This window comes from Lottia gigantea, assembly GCF_000327385.1.
Source record: "Lottia gigantea unplaced genomic scaffold LOTGIsca_20, whole genome shotgun sequence".
Classification (NCBI taxonomy): Eukaryota; Metazoa; Mollusca; class Gastropoda; family Lottiidae; genus Lottia; species Lottia gigantea.
In genome coordinates, this window is record NW_008708401.1 from 417,588 (window position 1) to 443,572 (window position 25,985).

Here is a 25,985-nt window from a genome sequence, read left to right on the forward strand (position 1 = left end):
AGAACTTTTACTAGATTGTGACGTTACATAGGCCTATATGCCATTCAAATCAAATAGCTATTGCAACAAATGGTTTGCGTGATAGGTGTAATAGAAAGTAATACGGTCCTGATACACATGCAAAGGCTGAAATTCTCTTTGAATAAGTCGAAAGGGACAGATTTACCATTTTTGGGAATTGATTTGTGTCTGGAATATATGTAAATATTGTTCAGAAGTATTTTAAAATGTACAAAAATTCTATACACAGATAGATTTGATGGCTAAAATTTTGACTGTGATCTGTGAACACTATTTAAATCCTGTTTCTGAAACTAAAGAACGGTCAAACGGCTGTCGAATCTGTCCTTTTAAATTGTATAGACATGCTATTTAGTGCAAAGATAATAAAACATTTTAACATTTAACACGAGGAAATACTAAGACATCTGAACGTGCTCATTGTCAATTTACGTGTATTAGTATTGCAGTTTTTATTCACAAAATGATAAAGTGCACGTTATTCTATTCAAACCAAATTAAGTTACCATGTTAACCGTGGACAATGTCCAACTATGTCATGTACATTTTTATTATTAGCCTATCGACAATAAACGTTAAAATAGTGAGAACAAGTAACCAGCATATTTTGATAATCTATAGAGTGCTCACAAATGTCTTTGCTTGAAATATGCATTGTACATATAAAGCATAGCATCGAAAAAATTCTTTATTTTTATTGCGATACTGTTCAAGTATGGGGAATATCTGTTGAAACCTAAATCTTGTCAACATGTTTACTAATCCTAAGCCTCAAATCAGTAACTGCATGGATAACATAGTTTACATCTACTTTAAGAAATCTTGTTATAGATACCATTGTATAAGCGCTGTTCAAGTTGGTACATTAGCTTATTACATCATATGAACATAATATTACATTATAATTACGCTATATTGTCTTCTACAACGTCACACCTTGTTGAGGAATGGGGAAAATTGCAATCTCAGTTTTCACGTAAATTTATGGAGGTTTTATCTGCCCCTTAAAAGTTGTGTTAAGTGACAACAGAGTTTAGACTGTAATAATATAATTATATTGTCTTTGATCGTGACTGATATTAGATGTACAGCAGAAGGGGGAAGCTGGGGAAGGATGCTGTAGAGAAAGTCCTGGTTGAGTCTAAGGGCGCCCAACCTTAAGGAGGGCCCCGCCATGATAAAAGAATAAGAAGAGTATATGTTAAAAAAGAAAAACTAGAGGGAGGGCCCTAACTCATCTGGTTGAGCCACTGCACTAAACTTAAGAGTCGGACCACCCATATTCTTTTGCATAGTGAGCTCCAATAATAATACTTGAAATATGGAAATATGCATAGTAATAGACAAGTTAACATGAACCACCCCCCCGTTCCATGACCATTGCTTTCGGTTTTAACACCCCCTCCCCCATTGCGCATGTTGAAGATCGTAGTAACAATTCGATATTGGTTCATTATCAACCCGGTGGCAAAATTTTCCAATCGAATAAATTGGGGTAAAAGATGTTTATTAGAAGTCTGTCGTTTTATCATAATGTTTAGCGATGTTATCCTAAATATCCATCGGCATAGTTTGACCTTAGTAGAGGGCATGTCGACTGTCATAGTTCTCTTGCTATGCCATATTATAACTCTGTAGTCTTCAAGCCACCCTAATATCTATGGCTAGATTAGATCTGAAAGGGACAAGGACATATGGTATTTTATTAATCAGTGTTTTGAATTTTGAGCCTAATATTACACTGCTCAAATAAAAAAAAACCCAGTTTATTCATAGGAGGTGAGCAGAAATGGCGACAGTTGAATATGTATCATACCCAGCATAGAGTTAAACTAATTCTAATTAATTTCGTAATGAATTTTTTTTTCAGAAATTGATTTTGCATAGGCCTATCCAATTCTGCCGTTGCATGATAATTCAAACAACTGAATGCTTCACTATTGTCTTTAAAGTCACCAGAACATCTCGCTTTCTGTGATTAATTCAATATTCTCCTCGAGGCGCATCCGTTAATGAACACGACCAATTACTGTGCGTTTGATCATTGTTCAGTACAGGTGAATATTAGTCATGTGACAGTCATGTGATCATCAACCGTTAGCGAGTATTACTTGTTCATCAATGTATTACATGTATATCACTGTGTTCAATGTTCACATAACGGTTGGATTGTGCAGGTGCTCGCTCTAGTTTGTATATAGTATAAACAGTAACAGTGTATATTAAAACAAAAGGTTTATAAAGTGATTTTTTCCTGTGGATAAACATGTTGTTTATTAAAAAATTACCAAAATTAACTACAGAAGTTGAACAATTTGTTCAAAAATTCCTTGAGTAAGTTATTTCCTACATATTTTGAATTATTATCGTCAACTCAGCATGTAACAGTCAGAATAAGATTATGTTGATGATTATGTATGTAAGATATCTTTCAATATAGATGCACCAATGCCAAATATTCATTTCGGGTAAAATTTAATTCATTTCTTTGAATTTCATCGTCTAGACACTAGGGGGTTTGTAAGCGTTTCAATTGAAGAACTTATCTGTTTAATTAAAATTTTGGTTACAATGCAGAAGTATACTCTGTTAACAAACAATAATAGCTGTCTAGTGCACCAGATTAACGCACCGATGTCTTGTATCTCAGAAAAGGTCAGACTAACTTTGCTTAGTTAATCCTAAAGAGCTTAATCTAAAAGAGATTTATAGTTAAAATCTGTAAGCAGATAATACTGGGCCACAATTCGGGCTCACCTCCAAAGATAAATAATATTTGGTGTTTGTCTATAAACAGACAACATGAAACATAGAACGATAAGCCTTGCTACGTATAAATGTTATATAATGTTTAATACCTATGATGATAATTAATGCATGTTTTCATTTGTTAGACCACAACTGTGATACTTTGATATTCAAACCTGTTGAATTTCAGTTGAAATGCGATGTCTAATTCTCAGAAAGAATATTATTAGAACTTGCTATACTAGAAAATATATATTGCATGTAATTATAAATAACTATTTATATCAGTAATAAATTCTTTAGTCTAAGATTTTCAGTGCTATTCTCAAACCTGTTGATTTGCAAGAGAGGGCGTGGGAGAGGTCGTAGTCTTGTGTTTCACAAAGAAAATGAAATGAAATGAATGGAGTTTTACGTCCTACTCTTCTGCACCTTATGGGTGTTTCACATAGAAGGAGTACATATTATGTATTATGCGATATTATAACATTTGTTATAAACAGCATTCTATATTAGTTATAAAGATTAATGCATGTTGTCATCTTTGAAAATACTAAAAATCCTAATATGTTCAGCCTTGACAGGAATTGCACTGGAGAGAGGTAAGATATCTAGTGCCTTAAAAAGAAAATTCTGCATATTGTATGATATTTAGCCTCTCAATAATAGTAAGCTATAAATTCTTCGTGCATCGTTTGACATATAGGGACAAAAAAAATCTGTCTACATTTCCAAATTCTAAACGATATTAGCAGTATGAACAGAGCAATTAAAATTAAATCGATATTTGTAATAATAGAATTATGAATTATAGGCCGGCATCTGGTAGCTTTATACAATACGGGAAGAATAAGGTGCTTAAAGTGAATGTTTCCCCTCAAATTTACGAAATCGTTTGGTATAACTTCAAAACGTGTCGAAAGAGAAAAAAAACCTTGAATATTTCAATTGATTTTCTATGTGTATCGGGGCCAGTTATTACTTCTATTTGCATCATTTCATTTTTTTTTCTCATGCTTTTGGTTCCTGTAATTATAGAAAATTCTTAACCTTATACACCAATCGCAAATTCTGCACTAATAATGTCTACGAAATGCTTTACGAAAGTGTCCCTTTAAATTACTCAGGTTACTATAGCTTTAATGTTGAAAACTGAAAGTAGTTTAACAATGAGTTTAAATGAAGATAATATGTCGCGGGTTCGAATTTATCTCAAATTTTTATACAATACTAGAACTATGTCTAACATTAAAACGTTATTTTTAGCTTTATTTAACAGTATGCTGCATACAGGGCATGTTTTGAGATATTCATAGCACATCATTTCATCAGGAAATGTTTTGTCTCAGATCGCTGAAAAGATTGCTTGAGAGCTTCTTATTCGTAAAAATTCTCGCGGTAAGATCCTTGGCTCAGAATATAGCGCTTGTGGGCTTCTTATTCGTTAAAATTCCCGCCGAAAAACCATTTTTCTCCAAATTCATGGAGGCATTGGGCAGTTTTTAGATACCTGTTTTCAGCAAGCGTGTCGCTTTCTGTCCTGTCGTTTGTCCATTACACAAATCACTTGTGTAATAAGCTATATGCATTTTAATTGGTTGTGTTTGATATAGAGCGTCTGTTGTTTTACACACGTTCGACTGTTTTTTTTTTCAATGTACTAAGTAAATAAACCAGTTGAACCCTATACATGTAGAAAAATAAATATTCATTGCTTTTTTTAACAGGTAATTAAAATATTGTGACAGATTAATGTTAGTTTTTATAACTGATTTATTTCAAAACAATAATATATTCACCAAATACTCGTTTGATCGGGTAGGACTACTATTACCTTCAATATCGTCAATCAGCACAACTACTGACATATCACCATCTTGATGGCGTAGATGTTATAATGTTTTTGTCATCTTCATTGTCATGATTGTGCCAGAATCATTACATTTGTCATCATTGCCTCCATCGCCATATCAACAACCGCAAGAACAATGTACCAGTATAAGATGTTTATTTATTCATTTCCTGGTTTTATCAGTCACTGAAATATCGAAATAGAGGTTGATGTGATTTTTTTAATGACATTTTGTCCGTCACTGTCAATAAACCAATGTTATATAAGTTACAGGAAATACCATTGATACATGTCGTTCTTTTATATTATTGTTTTTGACTTGTTTTTTGTTATTATTTATGATGAAGCTGTCAATATCATTGAATATTTTTCCAATTTGTCATTTTTATGGTGGTGCGATGACCGATACATCACAGTAATTCATCTTCATATTAAATATCTTGACTTCACTAACGTCACATAACTTCCGGAAAATTCAATAACTCATTGATCTGAATATCACGTAGGTTAAGCTTATATAACATTGCGCAGCACAGTATATAGCATGGTCCATGAAATCAGCTTTAGCTGGAGCAGACGTGTCTACCAACCAGCTAAACAAAGTGCCACTTTGTTAAGGAGTCCTCGGATTCCCCAACGACCAGATTATGACGTCACTATTGCAAAAACTATTTGACTTAAATTAAGTTAAATGGCATTAATATTGGAGACCTCTGTCTTTTGAGTATCCCATGGTAGTTCCCTAATCGAAGTCATTCTATTTCTCACGAAAATTCTAAGTATGACGAATGCTTGGTCATCTGAAGCCGAGAACGTTCACCCTAAATCGCTGGCGGCAAGACAGCCATGTCGAATAGTAATAACGATGGTGGTTATCACGACGGTAATAACAGCAACAGTATAAATATTATGCTTACGATGATATTGACGCCATCATGATGGTGATTACTGATTGATGATGGTAACGATAGTGAAGGTAATGGGAGTGAAAGTTTTGTTGACTTTCAAACAAACGTTCACTTTTTGCGATATTGCAAATAGTTGAATAAAGATATCATTCCCCTCTACCTTTCCTTTTCCAAAAATTCCATAGCTACAAGAATAGCCGGCGGTCATGAAGGAAAATACGCAGAACGTCGCCTTTTGAATTTCCCAATAGGCGAATCTACTCTCAGTTTGGAAGAAAAGGTTGCAGAAACATTGTCACAATCCTCCAGGCAACTGGAAAAGACAGTTAAAGGTCACATAGAAATAACATTTATAAGAATTCTTATTTAAAGAAGTCCCTAAAGCGAGATGACGATAGTTCTTTATTTGGTTTCCTTTGGACTAAAACAGAGCACTAACAGATCAATTTACCCATATACGAATGAAAGGAAACCTTGTCGTTATAACCAAGGCTTATTTGTTATTTAGTTTGATTTGTTTAAGGTCAAAATTCGGAATAAGTCATTTTTGTCATATATAAAAAAAGAGAAAGTCAGATATAATGAATTATATGAATAAAAATGGTTCAACTCAGGTCATTTTTTTAAAACTCTTGACGTAAAACTTTACCCGATTCTGTACATGTGTATTTATTTAGGCTACAACACTGTGTAGACCTAATCTTGGATGGAAAAGGGTGACATATCGGGTGTCCCTTTATATGGCGATATTTTCTTTCAGATTACAGATTTGTTTGATTAAATACGACCCGGAGATACTTCTAAGTTTTAAGTGTAATTCAATGTTGATGAATTTCAGAAACGGTCATTCATTTCATTATATATTATCTCATTTCAGTCAGAATGTCGTCACCTCGCAACTACCGGAAGTGGAAGATGAGGTTGCCATGCAGAAAGAGATATTCGCCTGCTGTCAATTTGCCGTTTCTCTCCAGAATGTGACAGTTTTTGAAAATTTATGTCGTGAGATAAAAGGAAACGAAGAATATCGTTGTCGATTATTGTACCAAGCCATTGATATTGGCTGTATTGATATCATTCAAATTTGTTTACGTCACGGTATGCCTACAGACGATTGTCGTAAAATGCTGGAATTTGAAGCGCCATTATTGTACGCTATTGATATAGGAAACCTCGATGTCGTCAAATATCTTTGCTCGGAGCAAAAAATTAACGTTCGAGTTACTAATAAATACGGAATGACGGCAGTGATGATTGCTGCCAAGAGAGAAAACTGCGCATGCTTAGAAATTTTGATGAAACATGGATGTGACGTAACAACACGTGATCACTTGGGAAATACTGCCTTACATCATCTTAGTTATCCGCTCTCACGAACACATAAAGCTCTCCCTTGTTTAAAACTTCTAGTTAAAGCCGGATGTGACGTCAATGCGCAGAACTCTCATGGGGATACAATTTGTCATGTAGCGGAAGTGCGTCAGCATTATCAATTAGTCGAGGCCTTGGTTTCTGAGAACTGTGCGATAAATTCCAGTGATTTTAGGCTAATTCCTTGTTTAAGTAATTTATGTACAGGACAGGCGTTTAGCGTCGTGCGCCGCGGGTCCATGTATTACTATGATGGAAACACATGGTGTTACAGAGAGCCTCGTGTCGATACTACCAAACATCATTCCGTTGCATTTAAAACCCTTAAAGATGCCTGCCGCTTTGAGATCCGCAAACATCTTGGCTTAAACATTTTTGATAAACTTGAGAAGCTGTGTTTACCCACCGTGATAAAAGACTATATTTTACTGAAGGATGTTCTTTCTGAAGATTCTTTCATTAAATCATAATTTATTGTTGTCTGAGTTATATATTTTGTGACTAGTTACTCCCCTTTGATTTGTCGAAAACTGAACCCTTACACTAAGCCTCATGAGGCCTTGTGATAAACGGAAGGTCTTTTCTGGTTGCACTGCGATACGAAACCTTAGGTAATCGCAATTGGTCGTAGTAGGGTACGTTTCTGACGTTATGCGAGAAAAAAATGTAATGGCGCAAGCAATCTCAAAAGGCTAAAACGAGACGGGGAAGGGTCTAGAAAATCTCGTGATATGTAAAATTATATTTTTTTGCCAAAGGCAGATAACTCCACTATCGATGATCTTCTGCAGATCACAAAAATATTCTTTTCACCATGCGTTTTTCTTCTTTCATTCCTGTATCGCACTACTGCTTTACATTGTCCATTACCAAGGCTTGTAAATACGATTTGTTTCGTGGAAAATCGTCATCAGTCCTTAATGCTCTGATATTTATGATGCGAGTGTATGACCAATAGAGGGCAATTGGCCTTTGGAATCCAAACATCATCTGGATGCGTTTTATAGACATCACAAGAATTTCAGTCGTAAAAGGAGGAAAATGTATCGATGCAAATATGAGCTATACTTATAAAGGGGCAAGTGATCCTCTCAATAAGAAATAAAAAATATAGATGTATATCATTATCAAATACTAGACAAAAGCTATGCGCCATATGGTCAATCCCATGGCGATCATGGTTTCATTTTCCACACTTTGATGTAGTTGATTTGTAAAGCTGCGTCTTCACCATCTCGAACATGTGGGTTCCAGGTTGGGTACCACTGATTCTTGGCTCGCCAGAAATCTGTAGAAGCTTGTGGGGAGTTGTCTTTCCATGGTTTAGGGCGTGGTCCATGATTGGAGTCAGCGAAATAATGAAGCCCACCGACGGCCACGTTGAGTATGATATAATACTGTAAATAAAGGATAATATTATGTATCACACTATTAAATGCACGAACAAGACGCAGGCCAGTAGACAGGCTTGATTGTTCGGAGGGGCAAGTAATATATCTGGAGGAGCAATGGTGTATGGTGTTTAGTTGCAGTAGTGTAATTGGTCCGTTGTCAGAATTTTTGCAGGGTGATGAGGGAATCCATTTTATCATGGACCACCCTCCCTCAACTCTTGCCCCCCTGTAGCTACGGGACTACAACAAGAGATACGTACAAGTAAGTTTTATAACTTCTAATCAAAATAATATTTTATGCTCCACTGACAAAACCGAAATTCAATTTCTATAGTTTTGAGAAGACAGAAAATACCTTATTTGGTATAAAAATATGAAATGTATGTCACCGTAATGGTTCCACAAATTCACCAATGAACCACCTCCGGTTCTGAAAGTTAACTTTGCCATTTTTTGCTGTTTATGTTTAATACTTTTACATACCTCTTGATCAAATGGTGCCATTTTACTCGCAAACCTCCAGGGATTTTCCATGCTAGTTTTATCAAAGCCTCCAAATTTCCAGAATCCTCCAGAATCAGGTTTAACATTCAATATCATATCACCGTCCACAGAAAATCTGAAATGGTAAAAATCCGCAATGCAATGTTAACTTCCCCGCTGAATACCAAAAAACATCCCTGATTATTTGATATATGAAAGATGTGCCAAGTTAACGCAGAGGAAGAGTTTTTGGAAGGTTATCATATGACATTCCTCAATATGGAGTGTTTTCCAGTGTTTCAACAGGATACACACTGCCATATTTGGTATACACAATACAATCTCTCTTCAATGCCAGCGATCATTGGCATCAGATAGTGAATTACACCGCAATTTATTTACCACATCAGATAAACCGTAATCAGTTGTATTTGATTTTTCGAACTCCGTCTGATACCTTGACATCACTTTTCTTTTCACTCGGAGATACACAAAAGAAATGTTCATGATAGAGAGGCTGTAAACAAATAAGCCATATATAATATAAGCTTACAGGCGGAGATCGTAAAAGCTTGTCTTTGAAATTAAAGGAGTCATTCCACCTACTTTATGGAATTCTCATCCCATTCCACAACAAATTTATGGAACTTTTCACCAAAGGATCCCGAGTGTAGATTTCTGAAATAAAACAGTTGACATGGTTGTAAAATTGACTCTAGATTGGACATGAGCTTTTTGTCTTTGCAGTCTGTTGATCTATAAGGGCATTTTGTACATTTTAAATAGCAAATAAATCCTATCTTTGACATCTTTACATTGACTTCGGACTTGCAACCAAAACAAGGTTGCTTTCAAATAAGGTAAGTCCCACAATTTACTTACTTGGATGCTGTGGCTCTGTAGAAGGGATCATGTTGCCAGTTAGGACCGAAATGAAGTGTACTACCAACATGGTCTACACCAACTGGGTTGCCCTGTTTATCTTTATAATTCAGGTTTCCTTGAAATATGAGGTTTGATACTCATTACATACATATAAATTCTGAATATGTACAAAGAGCCGTATTGTTTTGATATCTTCTTAATTCAAAACGTCGCATACTTCCCAGCATAATATATAACAGAGAGATGATCAAATATGCCATCAGCAACAGAGATCTCATCAATATGCCGACCTGGGCGTTTCTTTGAAACCAACCAGGGAATTATGTTTTGGGCCTTTCTTTGTCGTGTTTCAGATTGGGTGTTTACTTTTAAGGCAACCATGTATTTATATAAAAGCTTAGTTGCGTATGGTTGCAAATGAGAATAGCTGTCATAAGTTTCGAACGCATCTCTCATGCAACTGAGTTGACGAGTTGCGTTCGGTACGCTTGACCACTTTCATTTTTCGCAACCATATGCAACTGGTATCCGCTATGTGTGAGGGCATCTTAAAGAACCATCGTCTAAGCGTTGTTGATAAACAAGAACTGTATGGTTTCTTGGTTCCAGATAAAGAGCTGATAAGCCTGAAAAGGAAGGCTACTATCAGATCCTCAGTAATGACGTTCATAACGTTAATAAAATAAATGAAACGAATACAAACCTCGACTTTCCATGATGTCGATCTCACCAGAAGCTGGCCATGAACCATACGTATCCCATGTCGGCATCATCCATATCGCTGAAACAGTTACAGTAACAATGTACATTATTTACAAAGAAAAAAAGCAGCACATGTAAGTGTAACAATGTCTGCAAGTCTTCTTACAAATCAAAAAGAGGAAATGCAAAATAGTATATACCTCCCTTCATTATATCATAGAACTGTATACTCTATGATTATATACATACCAAGACCGATTTGATGCTTTATTATATCGGACTAACCTCTTCAAATTCAAACAGTGTTTTCAAAATATTAAATAGTGGTCATATATCTTAAAAAGCCATCCGTTCAGCAGACAAAAGCATAAACAGGTTTCGAAATAGACATTTTGTAATGTGTGAACCTAATTAAAACTGCCTACCTGGCCAGATCCAATCTCCAGTTGGTAATTTAGCCTCCACTTCAACTTTGCCATATTTGAAATTAAAACCACGTGAACTTCTCAGCCTTGCTGATTGGATAGGATTTAGTACTCTGCCTGGAGCGCCATCTCGTTTACAACCATAGAACGCATTTCCGGTGCAGGTATCATGAGGTCCAGCACCTGGAAAATATTTAGATATAATCATTTCTTCTTTAACTTTTAGAATCTATTTTCCGAATAGTTCTGTGTAACGTTGATACAGCAGCTCATACAATGAAAGTACGACTGAATTCAAACTTGATGATGATAGTGATAAGGGTTATGGTATAGCCTAATATGAAACGGCTTTGAATTTATGAGCCCACTTGGCAGGAACTGTTCTTGTATTAATAGTGTTCAGCATTGTCGAGTATGGAAAAGTCAAAACAATAGATGTATTATAGACCTACCCCAGATATCTATACTACCAGATTCTAGAAAGTTATCATCACCCATAGCATCCGTGGTTAGAGTCTGCAATTAATAATAGAAAACCAGTTCTTTAGAAACATTCCTGTTTTAGGAAATGAAACTCGATCAGATTCTTATGTCTTTTGCCTTTTTGGTGGCGAATTCCAATTTATTTGCTCTTGATCAACATGACCCTAGGTATTCCAGAAGCCCCAAGTGTAATACTAGGTTAACATAATCCAGGTACTGGTATTGTCATGTGTCTAATCATAATAAGAAACTAAGGGACCCAGATTTGTATCTCATAGACTATTAATTCTTAAACTGAGAACTAACGACAAGAAAATGTTTTTGATTGAGAATTAAAACCACACTTACAGGTTTAATATGAAGGACGCCATTTTTACAATAACTGTTACTTCTATTGTTTGTGTACTGCTGAAATTCCCAATTCTGAAAAATAAATGATGATTAAATAAGGCCTGATTACGGTGTGTGGTTGAGCCACTGCCCTCATTGTTCCATCTCCTGGAGTAATCATGTTAGACATGTTATTCCAAATCAGCTTATTCATCGACCTTCTCTGTGGCCATGGTCAGAACGCTTAAGTGAATAAAAAGTTTTTTAACAAAATACATACCCCGCCTCCTCCGAGAGTGAGTTCATGTTCCCAAACATGGTGATTGATAAAATCAAAATTATCTTCAAAGATCAAACATGGATAGCTGGTACAAGATTGCTGGGTTGGCGTTTGTTGTCGAGCTACAATCAGATAAAAAACACTGGATTTAATGATATAGTCTTTTCTCCAGTCTTGATAAGTTCTGGACAAAAAACCACCAAACGTTCAAACTATGGATTCGACACGATTTTGCTCATTCCTGGCTTTGACGCTTTTATGCTAATGCTTTTATACAGGCTTTGATACGCTTATTCTATTGCTTTAATACGCTCAAATAGTCAACACCCTCATACGAAGAAGCTATCAGAGTTACTCACTGTTACCACCGGAGGAGTGTGGGTGATTATTAGTGGGCGCCTGCGTAGCATGATTATCCGGATGTGACGTATGGTGATCATTGTCTGGTGTGGGATCTGAAATTATTATGAAGAATCTCAAACATCTTCTGAAACTCAGTCTGTGCTATGATGACACTTAAAATTAGCAATACCCATGTTAGTGTAAAGAATGTCGAAAGAGGAAATGTGAGGAACTTCATTGGGAAGATTGGCCCTTGACGATATCTTCTTTGAGCAAAACACGTCTTCATTAGTCCAATCAGGTGTAAAAAAAAGTAGGACGACACTGGTCAAAAATTGTTCTACAGCATATAAAGCCACGCCTACCTGTCAATCTCCATTCCTGGTCCAATAACTGCTCAGCCAGACCATTAACAACACCATATACCCAATAAGATATATAATCACCATGGTTTATAGTCACAAGTCTATTCTCATATACAAAATTTCCACCTACAATATCAGTCAAAATATCTGATTGTTTAACAGAGACCCATTCTAAGCTAGTTATTTTTACGTCTCTTCTCATCCTCACAATTTCCTTACAATCTTTATTACCTTGCTGCGAGGGTTTTGATTGGCTGTACCTGCTAGCGTCCAATCCAATAAAATCACTGAATAACAAACTTACGTGATACCAATTTTAAAGCACGTCTCTATTCGGTGCTCAGCTAGCTGCTTACCAAATTGTTCAGGACAAAACAATAATATTAGCTTCTCATTTTAAGTTTCCAAATGATTGGCACTTTGAGCAATAGTGCTTTTAACTGCAGTCAATTCGAAATTGCGTGCAGTCATTCATTCCTACGTTTAGTGTGCTACGAGAATTCGAAGTAATTGATGCTAGAAAAACATTTTTTCTTCCCTGTAGTGGTTTACCTTGCTTATTTTTGATGTCGACATTATAATCGCCAGCCTGGACCCCAGATACCTTCTTGTTAATACTGAAATGCAGAGCTACTAGCTCATAACCAACATCTACAAAGGACATTTTTCAATTGATTCGATTACTTTTATTAATTTTGATGTATTGGAATATTTTTCGAGTCTATGAAAGCTGAAAGATGGTCGATAAGGTAAGGTAGGCTGAGCGTTAGCAGAACAGATTTCCAAAAAAGGAAACCAACGACTATACTAAGAAACGACCTTAGCTTTTGGTCATGGTTTATCCTACAGTATCCATGCAATCCAAAGTCCACTGAAATTAACAAGAAAGACTTTTTCAACATTATCAAAATTTGACATTACGCCTTACTCTCACGATCTTTGATACATGTGATGAAAAGTGGTATGTTTACCTTTAATTTCGAATCTAACGCCATTGGGTGATAGAACCTTGATAGACGGGGCGCTGATACTGGTTGCTAAGGGAAGCAACCCCACAATGGAACACACCAATACTAACAACATTCTGTAAAATAGAATGAGCTATGATATAAACCATTATGATAATATTTATCCGGACCTTGAATATTGAAGATGAAGAACTCAACCAATCTTGCCACTGTTAAAGGAGTATGTGTATCGGGGACACTAATAGTATATAATATTTGCGATATTCCAATTTCTGTCAGCATCTGTGGTTCTTGCAATTTCACTCAGACGAATCATTTTATGACGTAAAATTGTTACAAAAAGCCAAGTTTTAATGGAATTGCAAGAACAACAGTCGTCTGACTGCAAATTTCTGCTATAAAACATTTTAGACACATGTGCATTTTAAAATGCATGCTGATATTGTTGTACTTTTGTGCTATTCCATGTGTTTCCGTGTCTATGTGTTACATTTAGGACTTACCTGGATGGTGTCATCGTGATTCTAGTGTACAATTGGTTTGATCATATCTTTATCTCCGATATCTCATAGATCCGTTGTCGAAGAAAAACTTAAAACTTTATTACAGACAACGTGGAAGTAATATATCATATAGATAAGGTTTTAGACATCTCCACAATGTTACGTTATTACGAATTTTATCTTATACCTTGAGTGCGTTGCTACCTTTCTTGTATCTTGAAGTTTGTAAATGAAGCTATTTGGTTGGATTGTACTCTAGCTCATACAGCCAATCAAAGAGACAGAGTCTGTAATCGCTGCAGTACAATCCAATCAATCGCTTCATGACGTGATATTAGATAGGTGGCTATTACAATCAAGGCATAAGACGAGGTTCATTGTGAAGATGGGTTATTTAAGGAAGATGATCCCATTTCCTCTGTATCTAGCTATATACCACTCACGTATCATTCGCGTGTTCATTCTTGACATTATACAAAGCAACATTTAGATTTCCCCAACGGACCTAAGAAATGTTTCTGTTGCTAATACTACTTTCTATCTTTATGTTATATAAAATATACGTCTTTAAATTACATGTTAAATTTATAATTTATTCTCCAAAAACCTTAAGGGCAGGATGTCGATTTCTATTAGCGTCTCTTGGGACTAAACGGGCTACCGGAAGCCTTGAAAGGAACAAACTGTGGTATTAAGTTCGTAAAAGTATTAAACTGTATAGTCAACTGTTAAAGCTCTCAGAGTTATCTGTATTACATTTAAAGTTGAATGCCCACGTGCAGTTTCTCTACATTTAAATGAAAATGTAAATCTAGTACTTCTTTTTAAAAGCTCTGAAGAGACGTCTTATCTTTAGCAATTTGTGGTGGGTCACCCCTGATATGTGACTGGACTGTCTCTCTATGCAGATAAAATATTTGTAAACGCTGGTCAAATACTTCAAGAGCTGTATTCTAATCAGATTCACCAAACAATACAAAACAAATAAATTGGTACAGGCAAGGACCAAACCATTGGACGAAAGTTGACACCAACTTTTATCAGAAAGATTTAAAGTTTTTAATTAAATCATCTTATATATCTGGTGTTCTCATGTCGGACAGTCATTTCAAAAACATGATACATATAATCTCTCTTGTTGTTTTTCTCTGATAGTTAGTTTGAGCTGTCAGGGAAGAAAGACCAGTTGATATTCCAGGTTTTGTGGTGAAAAAGATACGCCTTTACTTTGCAATCTGAAAACCTTGTAAGTTCATTTCGAGTTATTGTATGTCTTTATAATAGCTTTCATGCTTTTGTTACATTAAATGTGATATATTTGTGATGTATTTGGTTTCGCATAGGGCGTTCTAGTGAAGCAATCTTAATCCTGAGGTAGGGTTTCCAATTTGATGTCTTACAATTTCATATATTCCAGAAAGAATGGAGTCAAATATAACAAACATTTCTAGATCATACGTGGATTTGATCAATTTAGTTGGTACATTGAACAAAGCATCAATTGGTCTGTCCTTGATCATTACGCCGTTGATTCTAGTGTTCAATATATTACTGGTAACCATCATTCTGACGTCATCGAAATTCCGATGGAGTTTACGGTCTATGGTAGTGGTCAGCATTGCCCTCTGTGATACTCTAATAGGAACTTTAGGATTGCCGCTAGAAACAGATTTTCTTATCCAGAGACACGTAACGGTAATATGTCACGTTCATATCGTCATACAGGTGCTTGTGACGTATGGTCACGTTACTATTACCTTATATGGATTATTAATCATAACTGCCCAATACGTTATCCAGCAATGTAACATACGTCACGATATCAATCCTACGATTCAGCGAATTTTGAACGTCGTCCTATCTTGTTTGCCCTGGATACTCGCCATTTTGATTCTCTCCCCTATAATGCCAGCAGGAATCTATGACGATATTAAACATTTATGGACAGAAAATTTTTGTCCAATGGACCTGGAGCGTTGGGCTACCAGAGTGCTATTATCACTATGTTATTATGTTCCCGCCATTTTGATCTCTCTTCTCTCAGGCCTCATCATCCGTCGATGGTATCATGAAGTTTACGTCACACCAGAAATGCAACCGAGGCTACTCAACGGAGAGGTATCAATTCTGCATCCCAAATTCATCATATTTATCAACACAGTGACAATCCTGTTGATATTACCGTTATATTTGATTGAAACGTGTGAAATTTTACTCAAAGATGCGGACATCCAGTTACTATTTACTATGTTGTTGATTGCTATGCAATTGGCTATGTTCAAGTCGGCCATATTGCCGTGTTTATGGTTGAATACCCCCGAGATTAAAGGAGAATTGGTGGAGAAATTCAGTCGGTTACGATGTTGGAGAAGAGAAGATCCGACCTTACAACAAGTAGTCAATAAAACGTATGTAGATTTTAAAGACGACGAAAAGAAACAGGAGAAATCATCATCCTCTGCGTGAACTGCCTTGCCTGCCTCTTAACTTCCTTTTTTTTCTTTTCTGTGTGTTTTGATACAAAATTTCAAAAGTTTCGATAAATACATGTGTGATTGAAACAGACTGTCGTTAAAATTAGCTACAAACATAGTTGGATGTTGGTGGGGATTATGACTGTGACTAACGAGGATGGATAAAAACACCATCTGATGATTAACTTTAGAGTTACCCCGTGAAGGCATCTTGCTCCTGCGGGGTGTACCCACTCATTCCACCCTACCATTCCAATTTTTCAGTCATACGTCTGTGGTTCTTCGTAAAGGCCTTTAGGAATATACTATTAGAGGCCTTTGCAACAATACGTCATTTATTCATGACATAAAATGAAACGCGTCCCCCATACACATACATAGTTTAGAAAAGACTCTCCATTGTACTGTACAATGTAGATGAAAATATCAGCTACCAAATTTAATCTTTTTGTTATTAGATTAAATGCGAAAAAAAATCGCGATACGGTTTAATAGATAAAAAGTAATACTTTACCTTGTCTCAATGATGTTTTATGTATGTATATTTAAAATAAATAACATCATTTATAGTCTTAATTGTCGATAAATGATCAACAGCTTAATGCTATCTTGTGGGCAGTTCTAAATGCAAACTTCGATTTTGGATTAAGTTGATAATGATAGTATTTAATAAATACAAATAGATATACCTAAATATCTTAAAGTGTCAAAACACAGCCACACGATACTTTACACGTATCACTGCATGTCATATCGTGACCTATGCTGGGACGTTTCTACAGGGGGACACCCCCACCCCCAAAGGCTTTGGCCCAACTTTTAAATTTCTTATCATTGTGCATAGTGAGAGAATTGCCTGTCAGGCCCCTTTGACAATTGTGTGGCCCCTACTCGGCCACTCACCTATTGATCCAACAGCTAGACGCATAAATTCACAGATAAATCGTGCCGACACTAGTAAAATGTAGTAAAGCCCTTTATTGTATGCGACTCCCACCAACAGGACCCCCACTGACAGGACCCCCACCAACAGGGGCTCAAAAGTAAAGGTATATCCCTCATTGCTATATTCACCACAGTTATTATTTCAATCGGGGTCCGTAGACGCAAGCAAGCCCTTCATTGCAAGCGACCTATCACAGTATATTATATAGTAACTTATGACTGTAACAGTAAGAACTAATTATAATATATGTATATGAATAAATTATTGTAATTAACAATATGATACCACGTATAATTTGTCGTGAATGCACTTTGAAGTTTTCTATTGTTGTTTGTAATAGTCTTATCGAGTAAACCCCCATATACTTATTAAAACCGTTATTCAAATGCCAAATTGTTATGCAGACATAGTACACTCCCTTTACTTGCAGCCAGTGGCGTTGACAGGATTTCAGTGAAGGAGGGGGGGGTAGGGGGGGGGGGGTTACCCTTTTAGATTTTACAAGGTTACAAGTCGCGGGTCAAGGGGGGGCCTCCCTGGAATAGGCAGAGCCATTGTTCTGTACTGATCCATTTCATGAAAGGCGTCGTAAGTTCAAGTCCCTTCACACAAAAACATTTCTGATTTCTGTCACACCTTGACGAAGGGTCGGTCAGTGCTTTCTAGGATGGGTTCGTTGAGAGTTCTTAAACTTTCATATATTTAAGCCCACACCAATGTACCTAAAGATGGAATTCAGGGAATGGATGAAACAATTAGGGTGCAGAAATCAGACCTACATATGAAGACGTCAACGTACACTCAATTTGAAATCATACTATCTAGCTAAAACTACTTAGGTGCAGAATTTGGCTCAGCATAGAAAGGCGTCAACGCACTCTCAAGTTGGGATCTTTCTATTTTAACTATTTGGGTTCATTCAGAATTTGTTTTCATCGCCCGAAATAGCACAGCGCACCCCTATCATGCGTTCTACTAATAGTTCATATAAGTAGGTTTTATTAATACAATAATGTACATAAGACTATTACCCGGATGAGTAATCTAATGACGTACTTCTCCTTAACAATATTATAATTACCTTAATTAATCGGACTAATTATCTTTATCACTAATTAAACTTCATCTTTATCTTCATCAATATCAATGCAGTTAATTACCATATAATTATTATTGAACATTATTCAATTAGGAAGTCATCTATATCTATTATTTGTACATTATCCACATTTTTTTACATTAAAATTCTTAAAAAGTGTAAGCATTTTTCTTGGGAAAAACATTCATTTTCTTATCATGACTAACGCCATAGATATGATATGATATTTGCTGTGTTAGCTCTTTAAAGGATAGACTGTAGAGCAAATGTCAAAAAAATGGTGATCGAGGGTTCTAATTCCGGTCATCGTTTGAAAATCTGGCGACCTTGAACAAGTCATATTTCCTCAATATTTTTTTTTTTTAAGCAATATTTATTCAAGAATTACAAATATTACATACATATATATAAACATATGGTTTTGGAAACAAGCTTTAAAAGCTTATATAAATCCATTACCATGGATATTCAATATTCCAGTCGACCCAGCTTTAAATGGGTATGGATAATCCTGGAAAGATCAATGCTAAGAGGATTAGCCAATGCTAATCAGGCCCAGCTGTTATTTCTATCTTTTCTATCTTTCTTTCAAAGAAACAATGAGTTGTCAATCAAAGAAGTAAAATGGTTCACCACATGATCTGAAAAGGTGACTACGTTCTACTATTTTGAATACAATCGTATAAGGGCGAATATCGCTGATTTTCCTTGTATAGGCCTAATATTTCTAGAGAAAATTGGTGAAGAGAGTCATCTTATTTTTCTACTAATATACGAACATAATAGAAATACGTGATTTGTATTCCCTAACTACAATGCCTACTATTTCTGCTCTTTGTGATTGTCATGTTATACTATGACGTCATAATACAGCATTGTCATTCTAGTTCCAGAATAAAAGTCAAAAGGACATGATGAAGGATACGTCAGAATACAAACTCCATCATTCTACGGATAATAACTTGATGGCACATTCAACAACTAACAATGGATGTAACGCCAATAACGGACACTTTCCTTCGCTAACAGTTGAAAGGGTCAACTCAGACGAGGAGCCAAATATGGCCCAAGTAGATGGATATCAACGGCACAACAAAGATGCTATGCCTAATGAAACAGGTCAGCTGATTACAAGCAGTATGGATATACTACAGAACCATTTTAACACTGGTTCAGAAGAGAGGTACATAGCAACCAAAGGATTTGACGATGAAGGTCAAGGTCACTATATTTCAGAATGGTCCCAAGAAGGCCAGCAATTTCTACAAAATCAGATCCACCAATGGCAACAGGAAACCAGTCCACCAAGTATCACAGATACTAATCAATTCTTTACCAACGGTAATAGCCCAGTCACTGATGCCACTGGTTTTAAAAATATAAAAGATTTTGATGTTAAAATGTGGCCATGTATTTACACCAACGATGCCATTATGCCGATTAATAATCTGGATTTGGTAAATTTCATTACCGATCGTGCTGATTCAGAAAACTTGTCTTCATCCAATGAAGATACAGATACATGGGAGACCAAGCAGATTCTCAAGGCATCCGATGCCAATCAAGATGGCATTGAAAACGATGAAGCCAATGAGCAGAATAATGGGTCAAACCAACGTGGTCATGATGCTCAAAATGTCTTACAAGCAAATAATCAAGTAGAAACTGATCCAGTTGACATTCGGATGACACCATGTATTGTGACGTCATCATTTGTCGCACCTTTATCACCAGAAGATATCTTGGAGTTGGTTGGATCGCAAATCGACAACGTTTCTACATCGGACCAGAATCACGAGCCTGAAATTCATACTACTATACAGTTAGCTAACGTAACGATTCCCCGATTCAAAGCACTCTATGAGTCTTCAGAGCAAGCGAGCTCTCCATCGTCCGCTTCCTTCAATGGGAGTACAGGAAAATCGGAAATCAGTTTCAGTCAACGCTCTTCTGAACCTCGAATATTAACACCGGATCGTTTAAGGATGCAAGAAGTGTTGAAATCGCCATCAAATACAAATAGTGAAGATCCAAACACCGAATCTGCTGGCCAGGATCCACTATTAACGCATGTCCCAGAAGCTTCTGATTCCCCATTTACACAGCGACAGAGATCACCCAGCAGAGCTTGTCCAGAAGTTTCACAATCCTGTCAACCAGCATTATCCAGAACAGCAGCACAGAGTAAACTTCAAAGAACTTACCCAAGCTTCACTCACAAAACAATCGTGGCTAATTCCCAAAGACGTAGCTGTGCAACCCCTGTACCATGGCTTACAGCAGAAGAAAATGAAAATTTAAGAAAATCCAAAAACATAAACCAATGGAGTACTACTTTGGTACCATGGATCACCAATGTTCAAACTTCCGAGGGGGGACGAGAAACAGTCTCCCAATACCATGGTCGTTTCCAGTTGAAAGAACGTCAATACTCTCCAGAAAAATCTACTGAAAGTTTTGTAAGTATTGCAGATGAATTTGAAAATCGCCGTAGTTGCCTTGGACCATTTCGCGTGTCCGAAAGAGGCGAATCATCTGACATGCACTCAGAAGAGCATCAACTTGCAAAGCAACAAACAACAAGAAGCGAAGATTCCAACTTAGAAATATCATCCTTATATGATAAATCTGGGAGTCCGAAGCAATACACAGAGCTCACAAACGTCTCAAGATATAGAGCGTCCAGCGAAATCAGCGGGGCAATTGAAACGACCAATTTTACAGAGTTTGAATATCTTCAAGCAAACAAGACGTCTTCCACTGAATTATTTCATGGTTGCCCCGTTTCAAGGAACTACATGATTGCTTTTGATGAGAATCTTCAAATGGCTGCAACTGTTTGGTCGGGTGGAATGGAGGAGGCGGATACTGAAGAACAGTCTGAAAGTGAGTTCATGTCCGATGTAGAACCACAGTCAAGCTTTTCGCTTGAAGACGCACAGTCTTCTGGATCATTTAGCAGTGAAGTTAGTTCAGATGAGCCACATCGACCATCTTTTAACCACAGTTATAACAGCGATGAACAACCGGCTGTAACCCGTCCAAGCCCTGCCAATATCCACCGTGATCGCGTTGGTACATCTTCAAGTGGTTACGAGCCATTTCACATTTTCATGTCAGATGTAGAACCGCGATTAAGTTATTCACACAGCTCACAAGACACACATTCTTGTGGATCATTTAGCAGTGAGAATAGTTCAGGTGGGCCACATCGACCGTCTTGTTACAGCAATGAAGATAGCAATGAACAAACGGCTCTGTCGATCCAATGCTCATCCAACATATTAAGTGATCCGATTAGTAAATCTTTAAGTGGTTGCACCCCCTTTCACATTTACATTGGGCAAACAGCATTAATTCAAGCTCGGCCCATTACTCAATCTGCTGGGCAGAATTCCAAATTAGCCCCGGTGGTAAATTCAAAAGATTACTTAGACAAGAATATATGTTGCTATTCTTATGGAGATGAACGAACCAAGATGGTACCGAAAGTTCCCCAACCAGTAAGAGCAGATAACCGATCACTGTACAACGTACAGAGCCCACCAGAGAGGAGAAATAACAGACTTTCGAAACATAAAACAAATCAAGTCTATCCAGGCTCAGCCAAATTATTACAAATCTGTAAGAAAGTAAAGAAAAGTAAATAAAGAATATTGTTATATTGAAAGTATGTCCTGTTATTTCAAATAGGACAAATCCTATGCAAATATTACCTATTGCACATATGGTGTACTAATCAGTTTGATATTTCCGTTGACAATCGTAGCAGTCTAGAAAAACAGATATTAATATTTCAAATTTTATTGGGCCCCATCCCCTCTAAGAATTCATTATCATTTCAGGGAAAGAACCCTTCTCACAAACCCCTTTGCCTTCCCCCTTTTACAATTCTATGGCCCCTACTCATCCCCACCCAATGAAGCGCCCCTGCCTCTCATAAACTCTCTTATCCACTGTCTCATAATTCATGGGTCATATTTTCTAACCATATCACAGTATGACTATTTAAGAGATCTGGGTGAATTTTTAAGAAAATGTAAAATATTATTTCGGTTTTCCAGTTTCAGGAAACTCTCAAGTTTAACTATCTTTGCGTCCACTAGGTTATTTCCCTCTTTATATATTTATAAATATAACCTTTGAAAATTAGGATAGGTACGGCTTCAGCCCCACCAGGCCCGTTGCCAGATTGTTCGGAGGGCCAGGTAATAATATATTCGGAGGGGCAATGGTGTATAGTGTTAAGGTGAAGTAATGAGATGCGTTGGTTAGCAAAATTTTTTTCAGGGGCGCAATTCATTCATTTTTTCGGCATTACTCCCCCCCTCTTTTCCCCTGTAACTACTGGCCTTTGCCCCACAATTTAAACACTATGACATTGGAGAACACTGACATAGAATAATGAGTCACTAGTTACAGTCATCAAGATAGAATTTATCAACCAACTGCTGAATAAATAATCTCTTTAATAAATTAATTTCTTTATTGAATATAATTATAATAGAGGATTGTTAAAACCATATTATTTAATTACAACTGGGCTATAAATACCTCTAGTTCTAAAATTATTTCAAACGGGAATTCTTAGTTCACTTGAGAATTCTAGCCTTGACCAAATCTATACTGGAAAGAGTTTTTATAACTTCATATTTTGGTGGTTGGATCTCTATTATCTCATATCATCATGTTTTATCAAATTTTGTTTCTTTTGGTTTCCTTAGCAACGTTTCAGGTAAGAGTTTATTTTATGCTCAAGCTTAATTTCTACCGTGAAAGTTCTTTCAGCATTCTGCGGAAACTAATTTTATCATTTCGATAACAGTTGCAGAAATTTTCAGCGTTCAGAATATTTGTGCCCCTCTCCGACTTCACAATCTTTTACGTGTCGCAATTAAACTATTTGATTGAAGAATGTCGTATTGAAAGATATTGATATTGGTCAAAAGTTTATTAGCTAATCGTAGTTATCATAATAATTTAAGTTGTGTTGTTTCTAATCGCAAGCACCCAATCTTGTATTTGAACGAATAATGAATCAGAGTTTTGTGGTCGGCATCCTCGCATGCAATTTCTATCAACATAATATATGTCTTTCAACGAATATTGCAACAGATTTGTGGTAGGCACCATGCGTAAAAATAGAGAAAATACAGGAAGTAAGTAGATATGATACTATTTGTTTTTTTCTTTCAGACCTTTCACGTGTCAGGTAAGTCACATATATATATATCAAATTTATTGGCATATTAACAATCTAGAATTATTAACAGAGTGTCATTATAGGCCTATGATCAATTTTCAACTCAAATGTACTCTACTTAAGCAAACTTGTAAAATATGATATTAATACAGATGTTTCTTGTGTTTAAGATACACAAACTCGGACATACTGTGTTTAAATCCTACGATTGCATGACGACCCTAAAAGACGATGGTCATATTGTTGGTGGCTTAAGATGCCTACTGCTGCACCATACGTCTGTATACCCATGTACCTTAAAAAAAACTTGATAGAAATACTTGATATACGATGTATCAATTCTAATCTACGATATCTACGTTATTTACGATATTGGTATCTAAGCGGCTAAATGAAGGGCGTACACTGATGATCATATTGTAAGTCGCTAGAGATACCAACAGCCACACCAAACGTCTATATATCCCTGCACACATTAAATTTTGCTTTTCAGGAGCTCAAGTATGTGGTCGATCTGCAGATGTAGCTTTTGTCATTGATGCTTCCAGAAGTATCTACCCCCCGCACTTTAAAGATCAGTTAAATTTCATCAAGGACATGGCTGATTCGTTCAATATTGGACCAGATCAAACCCAAATTGCAGCTGTAACATTCTCAGAAGGCTACCAAGAAGAATTTTTATTTAACACTTATAGCGAGAAGCCCTCAGTCATTCAGGCCATTAAGAACATAACATTCGCAATGGGAGGACGAACAGATACTGGAGAAGGTATCAAATTCGCCAGGAATGAAATCTTCGCGGCTAGGAACGGGGCTAGAGCCAATGTTCCACATATTATGATAGTCATCACTGACGGTAGATCTACGTATGGTGGGCTGACAGCCAGCGAAGCAGCTAAAGCTAGAAACGACGGAATCCTTATATTTGCCATTGGTGTTGGAGCAGCTGATGAGAATGAGCTGAACAACATCGCGTCCAAACCATCATCTGAATATGTCACCAAAGTCACTGATTATACTAAATTGACTGGAATTCGAGAGAAGCTTGCTCTTCAAGCTTGTGAAGGTAGGTTGACGACTAACGGTTTCAGACATAAACAGCACGTGAAGAAATAATTGAGACAATGAGGAGCTGCAGCTGAGGTAAAGCCAAGTAAACCATTCAAAACACTATTTTTGTCTTTCTATCTTTTATGCTTCACCTTTTAGCTTGATTTACGATGGATAGTTTAATTTGTTTGTGGTTCACTGCAATTCACTTCTGGTTGTGGAGCTCAGATCTTTTGGCGATGGACTTTTCTCAATTATATGTTCATATAAGTATTTGGTGTCAGGGTCTTGAGTTAAAAATACCCCATCCCCCATCCATGTTACCCACAATTCTTTTGTAAAGGATCTTTTGTTAGTTTATATGCTTTTTGTGGTAAAGGTTCTCTCTACTTCTTCATTTTGTATCACCTACTGTAGCTTTAACAACGACCCCTCTACCCACAACTACTACAACTACCACCCCCGCACCGACTACTACCCCGGAGCCAGCCACAACAACAGAAGGTAAGGTTGGTTCTTCCAGTTCCTCGGTAACTATACATGGATATGACTAGTTTATGACACTTGGCATCATACACGTAGAGGGACCTCACACGATAGCGATTACCAGATTCATAGGATTGCGAATTAGAATAGCGGTCATTAGTTTCGAACGCAACTCTCATTCAACTGATTTGTGAGTTGCGCTCGGAACTCATGACCTTTTTCATTATTCACAACCATACGCACCTGGTAATCGGTATGATGTGGAGGCACCTTTAGTTATCTATAATACAATGATGCAAAAGAAAGGGAATGGCCTTATGACACATAAAATTTTCTTGATGGTTTGGCGTGGGCCAACAAACGGAAATTATCTCCAAATTGTAAACAAAAGAGTTATATCAACTCCATATGTTGTAGACTCACTTCCATTTCTATTTCAGAAAAAATGCAGGGAGATCGACCCGATAAGGGTAAGTCATTATGTTCATCCTATTGTCTGGTCATTGAAATGATGGAATCGACGCCAGAGATGCCAAACAATAGTCACCCATCTTTCAGGGTAAAATCTACCCAATATTTGGCTTGCAGGCATTGAATATTCTTCTTAAAGGGATGGTGCGGCATTCTTTTTGACCAATCATACTTTACTCCCAGAAACGGGAATATT

General features: G+C 36.6%; 3 protein-coding genes across 3 annotated transcripts; 2 read left to right on the forward strand and 1 right to left on the reverse strand.

The window, feature by feature from the left end:
• Positions 1-6,129: 6,129 nt before the first annotated feature.
• LOTGIDRAFT_159286 (hypothetical protein) lies at positions 6,130-7,370 on the forward strand (the record flags this gene model as incomplete). The annotated part of the gene is made up of 2 exons (XM_009053623.1): positions 6,130-6,143; positions 6,407-7,370. The coding sequence occupies 2 exons, from the start codon at positions 6,130-6,132 to the stop codon at positions 7,368-7,370; spliced, it is 978 nt and encodes a 325-aa protein (XP_009051871.1).
• A 705-nt stretch (positions 7,371-8,075) lies between these two features.
• Positions 8,076-13,253, reverse strand: LOTGIDRAFT_114783 (hypothetical protein; the record flags this gene model as incomplete). The annotated part of the gene is made up of 11 exons (XM_009053624.1): positions 8,076-8,297; positions 8,778-8,913; positions 9,660-9,777; positions 10,366-10,443; positions 10,790-10,972; positions 11,242-11,305; positions 11,621-11,695; positions 11,883-12,004; positions 12,242-12,337; positions 12,590-12,715; positions 13,142-13,253. The coding sequence occupies 11 exons, from the start codon at positions 13,251-13,253 to the stop codon at positions 8,076-8,078; spliced, it is 1,332 nt and encodes a 443-aa protein (XP_009051872.1).
• Positions 13,254-24,544: 11,291 nt separating this feature from the next.
• LOTGIDRAFT_79448 (hypothetical protein) lies at positions 24,545-24,862 on the forward strand (the record flags this gene model as incomplete). The annotated part of the gene is made up of 1 exon (XM_009053592.1): positions 24,545-24,862. A coding segment is annotated over one exon (318 nt), but the record flags the coding sequence as incomplete, so codon positions are not given.
• Positions 24,863-25,985: the final 1,123 nt, after the last annotated feature.